The sequence below is a fragment of the Macaca thibetana genome, chromosome 10 (genome assembly GCF_024542745.1).
Source record: "Macaca thibetana thibetana isolate TM-01 chromosome 10, ASM2454274v1, whole genome shotgun sequence".
Taxonomy (NCBI): Eukaryota; Metazoa; Chordata; class Mammalia; order Primates; family Cercopithecidae; genus Macaca; species Macaca thibetana.
The window spans coordinates 11,772,156-11,781,431 of NC_065587.1; the positions used below are offsets into that span (position 1 = coordinate 11,772,156).

General features: G+C 56.1%; 1 protein-coding gene across 1 annotated transcript in view; it reads left to right on the top strand.

Annotated features, from left to right (window-relative positions):
- CBX7 (chromobox 7) overlaps positions 1 to 6,152 on the top strand; it is a 48,485-nt gene extending 42,333 nt beyond the window's left edge. The window contains exons 6-7 of the mRNA XM_050806345.1: positions 2,196 to 2,547; positions 2,904 to 6,152. Of these exons, the coding sequence (XP_050662302.1) occupies positions 2,196 to 2,547; positions 2,904 to 3,061 (510 nt within the window). The 3' untranslated portion in view covers positions 3,062 to 6,152. The remainder of the gene's footprint in view (positions 1 to 2,195; positions 2,548 to 2,903) is intronic.
- The last annotated feature ends 3,124 nt before the right edge of the window (positions 6,153 to 9,276 follow it).

Below are 9,276 nucleotides of genomic sequence, written 5' to 3' on the forward strand. Positions count from 1 at the left end.
AAGCGTCCTGGCCACTCCTGATTATAGCCCACGGAGGCTTTCCCCAGAGCGGGTGGGCCTCCCTTCATGCAGTGGGCATGTTCCATTGGGTTTGGCATGAATTGAGCCTAGGAAGGAAAGTAACATCTCCCGGACGTCCGTGTGCCAGGCTCTGTGCCTGGCGTGCCTCACAGATGAACACACTCCATCCACATACTAAGCCTACAGGGCAGGTGTGTTCGTTATCTCTTCCCCTCTAACGTGGCAACTCAAAGCAATACACACTGATTATTTCTCATGGCTTCTGGGGGTCAGGAATTTGGGAATGTGCTAGCTGGTTCTTCAGTGGTTCTAGTCTGGGCTGCAGTCATCTGCAAGCTTGACCAGGGCTGCGGGATCTGCCTCCGAGGGGGCAGCTCACGTGTCGGGGAGTCAGGGCTGGGCGTTGACAGGGACTGTTTCTCACCGTGTGGACATCTCCAGAGGGCTGCTTGAGTGCCCTTACAGTGCAGCCACCAGCTTCCCAGAGTGGGTGGCCCGAGAGAGAAAGCAGGGAAGAAGCCACAGTGTCTTATGTTCTGGCCTGGGAAGTCACACACCACAGCACTGGGGGTGGGAATGGACTGCGCGTAGGTGTGAATGCCAGGAGGCGGGTGTGGTTGGGGCCTTCCTCGGAGGCTGGCTCCTACAGTCTCTTCACTGTTTTGCTGAGAAAGAAACTGAGGCCCAGGGAGGCTGGTAGCTTCCCCAGGACTGACTGTTGGGACCCTAGTCGCTGTAGTTCTTTCGTGATGAGGTTGCCAAGGACGAAGAAAAACCTGCCTCGCAGAATGGTGGAATGTACTGGGATTCTTTTTTTTTTTTTTTTTTTTTTTCAGAGTCTCGCTCTGTCTCCCAGGCTGGAGTGCAGTGATGTGATCTCGGCTCACTGCAACCTCCGCCTCCTGGGTTCAAATGATTCTCCTGCCTTAGCCTCCCAAGTAGCTGCGATTACAGGTGCCCACCACCACACCCAGCTAATTTTTGTATTTTTAGTAGAGACGGGATTTCACCATGTTGGCCAGGCTGGTCTTGAACTCCTGATCTCAGGTGATCCAGCCGCCTCGGCCTCCCAAAGTGTTGGGATTACAGGTGTGAGCCACCGCGCCCGGCCCGTACTGGGCTTCTGATGGCCTGTGAGGCCACTGGGAGGAGTGGGTTTTGAGTCAGCTGCCTATAGGACGTGCCTCCCAGCCACGGCAGTATTTTCCCAGTCCCCTCCCAGTTCAGCCCTCCTCCCATCACTGCGGCAGCCCGCGCCTCAGGACATGTGATGCCGTTGGCAGGCATGACTGTGAGCAGGGCCTGCGTATGTCATCTCTTCCCTCAGCTTGGAGGTGTTTGACCTCACAGGTCCCATCTGATGGCTGCATTCTCCTGGGAGCTCTTGGCCTCTGGTGTCAGGTGGCAGGAGAAGGTACTGTCCCAGTGATCCCGAGTCTCCCAACATCTTGGCACCATGGATCTTTTGTAGATGCATGTAAATTCTCCCCAAATAAATAAGAAAAATCCCGAAATTATAAACTCCAGGGGTGGAGGAACTTGCCCTCCAGCTCCAGAGGTGTTGCAGGCAGTCAGCAGGGGGAGCTGCAGGAGGCAGCTCGCAGAGCCCAGGAGCTCCCTGGAGGGGTCGGGGTGCATCTGCAGGCCAGGTGGAGCCCTGTCCCTTCGGCTAGGTGGCATGGGCATCCGGTGCTGTGTGTGCTGCTTGCCTGGCTTTGCCCCAAGCAACTCCAAGAGCACACCTTTGCCCTCTGCCTCCACGGTCTCCTGGGCGAGCTGGCAGTGTCGGTTTTGGAGGTGCTCTGGCACGCAAAGATACCTTTCCTAAAACGAAGGCTAACTCTTGAATGCATCCAGATTTGTTTCTCTTGGTCAGTTTTCAATGTGTCCTTCTTGTATGCTTCTCTGCTGGGTATCAAAGAAGTAAACCCTGGGGAGGTGAGAGTGCTCTGTGGGGCCCAGAGGCGAGGCCGAACTGGCAGAGCCTGGGGCTTGTTGGGGCCCACTCTCTGGGCTGGGGTGGGGTGCGGTGGGGTGACGGCCGGCCATGGCATGGGGAGGAGTTGGGTGGGCAGATGTGGGAAGGGCACTCTGGGTGGGAGGAGCAGCATGAGCAGAGGTATGGCGGGCGGGAGGGTGGGGCTGACCCGCGCTGCCCTGGCTTGCCCCCGCAGCGGCTGTACAGCATGGACCTGCGGAGCTCCCACAAGGCCAAGGGCAAGGAGAAGCTCTGCTTCTCCCTGACGTGCCCACTCGGCAGCGGGAGCCCCGAGGGGGTGGTCAAGGCGGGGGCACCTGAGCTGGTGGACAAGGGCCCCTTGGTGCCCACCCTGCCCTTCCCGCTCCGCAAGCCCCGAAAGGCCCACAAGTACCTGCGGCTCTCACGCAAGAAGTTCCCGCCCCGCGGGCCCAACCTGGAGAGCCACAGCCATCGACGGGAGCTCTTCCTGCAGGAGCCACCGGCCCCAGACGTCCTGCAGGCGGCCGGCGAGTGGGAGCCTGCTGCGCAGCCCCCCGAAGAGGAGGGTAAGGCGGCCCCGGCCCAGAGACCCTCAGAGCTGGAAAGGGCCCTGTGGGTCATCAGGTCCAACTGATTCAATGTCGAAAGAGGGCCCGTAGTGCTTTGTGGGGATAGTCGGGTCTGGGCTCAGGGTCCAGCACTAGCCCAGGGCTCCTCCTGTCGTCCCGCTCTGGCTGAGCTCTTGTCCAGGTGGGGAAGATGCACCCCGTTGCCTCCTCCCAGGTGTCCAGCCCTGTGTGAGGCCCTGAGCTGACTGAAGACGCAGAAAGGAAGAGCTGCAGTTGGGATGGGGTTGGGTGGTCTGCGTAGCTTCCAACCTTGTCAACGCTGCCCCCGTCTGTCTGTGTGTCTCACGCTGCAGCAGATGCCGACCTGGCTGAGGGGCCCCCTCCCTGGACACCTGCGCTCCCCTCAAGTGAGGTGACCGTGACCGACATCACCGCCAACTCCATCACCGTCACCTTCCGTGAGGCCCAGGCGGCTGAGGGCTTCTTCCGAGACCGCAGCGGGAAGTTCTGAGTCACCATTTTTACTCTTCTTAAACTGTTTTCTTTTGGGTTTGGGGTGGGACTTCCAGAGATAAGGATGGGTTGGGGGCGGGGTAATTATTTTATTTAAAAAAATACCAAGCAGCAAAAGGGGAGAAGATCCCACTACTCTCCCACCACCTGCCCTTTCTCTGAGGGACGTTTACCACGAGGCCTCAGGCTGGGGATGGAGAGAGTTGCTCTGGGAGTTGGGGCACCACCCCCAGGGCAGGAGGGGGACAGGGTCACCTGCCCAGGACACCACCGTTATCATTCTCCTCTAGTGACGCAGCAGCTGGTTCTGGGGGTTAACGGAGCATTGGAAGGCCCAAACCCTCTCCCTTGAGCGGCCCACCGCAGCCTGGTTGGCTGGTTTTCCTCTTTTCTTTTTATTTCGATTGGGTCTTTACCTTGAACTTTCCTCTCTGGCTTTGCAGTGGGCTGTGGAGGCTGGTTTTGACCAAAAGTGAGTGGGGCGGGAGCAAGGGGCAGGAGGAAGGGTTGAGGTTGCTGGGGCAAGTCCCTTCCCCTTCAGAGAGGCTTCTACCCTTCCCAGGGAGGAGGCGCCGCTGAGACCCTTCTGCTGAGAGCTCTGCCCTCCCCCCATCACCTGGCCTGTGCAGAAACGCTCACGTACACCCGGCTGCACAGGTGTGCACGCGTTACCCTTCGCGTGTACGTTCCCATGTGCCCCGTGAACGCATGTGTGTCTACAGATGTGTCCACATGGGCCTTGCGAACCTGGTTTAGAAACCCTGGCCAGGCGAACGTGGGGTGGTTCACAGCACAAAAGAACTCACCACCATGCCTGCACTTACCCCACCTTGCATGCACCTTGCTACGTGCTTGCAGCTTTCAGCGGAGGGCAGGGGTCTGGCACAGGTGTGATGGCACCCCATGCTCCAGGCATGCAGATGTGGTTTCTCAGGCTGCGGGTGTGCAGGCGTCTAAGTTGTATGATGTATCAGCACAGGCTTTGAGACATCTGGACCCTGTCCTTCCTCCCCCGAAGGGTTCTTGTTCTTTCTGACTCAGGTGACTTTTCAGCCCTTCCAATTCCCCTCTTTCTCTGCCCTCCCCTCCAACTCAGCCAGTCCAGGTGTGGGCAGTCAGGGAGGGAGGGGGTGTCCCACCACGTTCTCAGGGCAGCCCTTGGCTCCTAAGCCCCTTCCTCCTTCCATTCTGCATCCCCTCCCCATCCAACCTAAATGCCACAGCTGGGGCTGAGCTGTGTTTCTGTGGAGGGACCTCTGCCACGCCTCTCTGAGGTCAGGCTGCGCTGTGTGATGGGCAGGCTTTGCCCCAGCCCACCCCCTGGCAAGGTGCACTTGTTTTGTGGCTTGTACAAGGTGTCCTGGGGGCCAGTGGCTTCCCTGCCAGTGAGGAGTGACTTCTCCCTCTCTTCCAGTTCTGTAGGGGAGAAAAAGCCAGATTGGGGGGCCCGAGGGAGGCGTGGAAAAGGCTGGCTTCCCTGGTTTTCCTTGGCTGTCATAGTCAGGGTGACACACACCAAGAGTGGAGTGTGGTCGGCGAGTTTGAAACCCGCCCGCCCTCCCCACAGCTCTGCTCTGGGTCCTCAGGAAGTCACAGAGTCTACGGAGGCGAGGAGAGGGTGATTCTTTCCCCAGATCCCTTCTTCCCTAGTTCCCAAACCAAAGACAGCCTGCAGCCCTTTCTGCTTGGGGTGCTCTGTTGACAGGCTTCCCAGATCCCTGAGTCTCTCTTTCCTTCCTTCTCGATCTTTAGTTGTCCACGGTCAATTCAGTGCTTCCATTGGGGGACAGTCCCCTCCGGGGTGACCTGATTCACCTCCAGCCCAGGGAATGGAATCTAGAGGAATACGTGGGGTGGGTCTGGACAAGGGGTGGCAGGAATCACCACCCATCTCCAGCTGTGGGCCCTGTGGAGGGGAAGGGGAAGCTTGGGGTTCAGAGGGAACTCTTCCAGGAGAGGGGTGCCCAGCGGAGGTGAAGGTGATAGAGGGGTGTGGGGGGGTCTCTGGTTGAATGTTTTGGCCCATGGCTTTGGAACATGGCTGGCAGCTTCCAGCAGAAGTCACGCTCCCCATCCCCCAGGGGACATGGGGCCTTTTTCCTGCTTCCTGGTCACTTTCAAAGAACTATTTGCGCAATCTTTGGGTCTGTGGATTCACGGGGCTTTCTGTGTGGGCGCTGCAGTTGCTTTTGTCTGCAGCAGCAAGACACGTCTTTCCTCTTACTCAGCCCTTTATGGCCCATGGGGAACTCTGTGGCTCAGGGAGAGCTGAACTCCAGGGGCGTGACCTGGGACAGGTGGTGCCTGAGGTGCCCAGCTCAGGGCAGCCACATGGCTCAGGGGCTGCAGTGAGCCAGCTCCCTGGGGAAAAGGCTGTGGACCATTAGGACCATCCTCCAGGACAGGTGACCTCTATGAGGTCACCCTATGGCTGTGGCCGGGCAGGCCTCCTTCCAGCCCAGAGTGGCCCAGTAGAGTAAGGCAGACAGTGACCTCCACCCCCGCAGCCCCCTTAAAAGGCCAGTACTCTTGGGGGTGGGGGGAGGGTTTAGAAAGCATTTGCTCACCTGCCTTTCTTTCCCCCAGCCCGCACCCGCTTTGAATGTAGAGACCTGCGGGCACTTTTCCTTTTGTGGTGGGGGGTGTGGAGGATGTACCCCTACCCCTGGCACGGCCGCCTGGAATGCAGGACTATCACTGCTGTTAGGGTGATGACCTCGTTGCCAAGCTCCTCCTCTCCCCTTGTTCTGGGGGCAGGCGCTGTGCTTCTGTGAGGTGGTTTAGCTTTTGCTTCATAAGTGGCCAGCCGCGGCCACCAGGTCTCAGCACAAGAGCGCTTCCTTTGCACAGAATGAGCTTCGAGCTTTGTTCAGACTAAATGAATGTATCTGGGAGGGGTCGGGGGCACGAGCTGGCTCCAAACACATGCCTTTGCTGAGTGTGTGTGCGCTGGGAGATCAGAGTGGATGTAGAGCGCGGTTTTATTTTTGTACTGACATTGGTAAGAGACTGTATAGCATCTATTTATTTAGATGATTTATCTGGTAAATGAGGCAAAAAAAATTATTAAAAATACATTAAAGATGATTAAAGAAAAGAAAGTTCCTGGGCATCTGGTCATTCCTTCTGGTGGTTGTCAAGCGCATCTGTCCACCAACAGGCTTTGTGTGAGCAACAAGGCTGTTTATTTCACTTGGGTGCAAGTGGGCTGAGTCTGAAAAGAGAGTCAGCCAAGGGATATGGGGTGGGCAGTATTGTAGGACTGGGGTAAGCAGTGGAAAGTTACAGTGAAAGGTGGTTATCTATTGTCAGCAGTGGAGGGGGTCACAAAATGCCTGGTGGGGAGATCATAATACTCATTGTCCAGAAAAAGAATGTCACCAGGTCGATTGATCGATCCATCAGTTGGGGCAGGGCAGGAGCAAGCAATAATGGAATGTCGTAAGGTTGGTCAATCAGTTAAGACAGGAGCTGGCTGTTTCACTTCTTTTGTGCTTTTGGGCTGCCCCAGGCTTCTTGGCTCCTGCAGGCCATCTGGACGTATACGTGCAGGTCACAGGGATTACAAGGGCTGAGCTTCAGCTCAGAGGCCTGACAGTGGTGTCCCCACTGTGCTGAGGAAAGAGCTCCAGTCCCTGGCGACGCCTGGGGTTTAGGTCCCAGGTCTGCTGGTCACTGACCATGATCTCGGACAAGTCTTTCCCTTCGCTGAGCCCCCCAGATGGACAGAGAATTCACTGAGGTGACGGGAAGAGGAAACTGTGGAGTGTCTCTGGGCGAGGCCATCGCCGTGGCCCGTAGTGTGTCATCAGAGGCCTGGAAGTGCTTCTGGCACCTTTTATCTGCTTCCCCTCGAGTCCTCTGTTCCAGAACCTTGGAGTGGTGAGCATCCCAGGTCTCTGCAACTGCAGGTTCTGGATCGCACAACTGTCGTGAGGCTAACGCTCACCTACTATGTGTTCGGCCAGGCTTAGCACACACGTCTGAACGTTGAGACAGGTGGTCAGAGCCAAGGGCAAGTCCTGGGAGCACGTCCGCATTTCAGTGCATCACGGGCTGCAGGACGGAGGCTGGGCCGGAGCAGGCAGGGCTGATTGTGGGGAGAAGAGTTAAGAGACTGTTGCAGCCGTGCAGGTGGAGGGGGATGGTGGCCGCAACTGTGGACGTGTCAGTGAAAGAGAGAAACAGATAGACTGGGGATAGATTTAGGTGGTGGAAGTGTCAAGATGTGGCCACTGATTTGATGCAAGGGAGGAATCAAGAATATGCCAGAGGCCTGGGGCAGTGGCTCACACCTGTAATCCCAGCACTTTGGGAGGCTGAGGTGAGCGGATCACCTGAGGTCAGGAGTTGGAGACCAGCCTGACCTATATGGTGAAACCCCATCTCTACTAAAAATACAAAAATTAGCTGGGCGTGGTGGTGGGCACCTATAATCCCAGCTACTCCGGAGGCTGAGGCAGGAGAATCTCTTGAACCCGGGAGGTGGAGGTTGCAGCTGAGCCAAGATCGCCACTGCACTCCAGCCTGGAGACTACATCTTGGAAAAAAAAAAAAAAAAAAGGTAGGGGGGTGATTTGGACACGGACGCATGCTGTGAGATGACTGTGTGAAGACAGAGAAGACGCCATCCATAAGCCAGGAGGAGAGGCCTACATCAGAGCCTTCTTTCCAAGCTCAGAAGGAACCAATCCTGCTGACCCTTGATCCTGGACTTCAGCCTCCTAACTGTGAGAGGATACATTTCTGTTGTTTAAGCCTCCTAGTCTGTGGGAGCTTATTACAGCAGCCACAGCAAGCTGACGCAGCGTCCATGAGAACAGAGTCTAAGGCCGGGACTTGGGTGCAGGTAGTTTATTTGGGGGTGGTTCTAGGAAGCAAGAGTTGAGACAGGGCCAGGAAGGAGGGAAAACCTGGGTAAGGGCACATTATTGAGGTAGGTGCTATGGGAACGGGAGCTCGATTCCACCTGGACTTTCGGGGAAGAGTTTGAAACACCTCCCGAAATCATCTGTCCAGCTGGGGATAGAAACATATAGCCCCCTCCCATCCTCCCCATCCCATTGCTGAAGCTGCTCTGGGGTGTTGACTTCCTACACTTCTCAGCTGTGTCCATGCAGAGGCCAAGGCGCTCCCACCCGGCATCCAGATTACCCCACCAGGCAGAAAGTGAAGACAGGACCCTGGCCATGGCTAAAGGCAGAGATGAGAATGGCAGGGCAAGAGCTGAGCAAGTGGAAACACCTGGCAGAGGAAGGAGTGGCCAGGCTGGTTTCACCAAGTTCAGAGTGTGTGTAGGTTGGCAGTACAGGCGGCTGTAACACAGTGCCATACACCAGAACACAGACATTCATTTCTCACAGTTCTGGGGGCCGGGAAGTCCAAGACCAGGATGCCGGCAGATACAGTGTTTGGCGAGGGCCACTTCTCACTGTGTCTTTACCTGGCAGAGAGAGGATGCTTTGGTGTCTCTTTCTTTTTTTCTAAAGATGCTAATCCCATCATGGGGGCTCCACCCTCATGGCCTCAAATAAATCTAAAGACCTCTCAAAGGCCCCACCTCCAAATACCATCACACTGGGGCCTAAGGCTTCAACGGAGAATTTGCAGTGGGGAGTGGGACGGTGGACACACACACAAACATTCAGTCCATGATACAGGTGTTCAGGTAGAGTGGTCCCACAAGCAGTTCACAAAGAGTTCTGAAGCTTAGAGGAGAAAAACACATTTGGTAGAATTCTTATTTTTTAAACTTTTTTTTTTTCTTTTTGAGACGAAGTCTCGCTCTGTCGCCCAGACTAGAGTGCAGTGGTGCAATCTTGGCTCACTGCAACTCTGTCTCCTGGGTTCATGCCATTCTGCCTCAGCCTCCCGAGTAGCTGGGACTACAGGTGCCTGCCACCATGCCTGGCTAATTTTTTATATTTTTTTAGTAGAGACGGGGTTTCACCATGTTAGTCAACATGGTCTCAATCTCCTGACCTTGTGATCCACCTGCCTCGGCCTCCCAAAGTGCTAATAGGCATGAGCCACTGCGCATGCCCTTTTTTTTTTTTTTTTTTTGAGACAGAGTCTTGCTCTGTTGCCCAGGCTGGAGTACGCTGACATGATCTTGGCTCACTGCAACCTCTGCCTCCCAGGTTCAAGCAGTTCTCTGCCTGAGCCTCCCAAGTAGCTGAGATTACAGGTGCATGCCACCAAGCCCAGCTAATA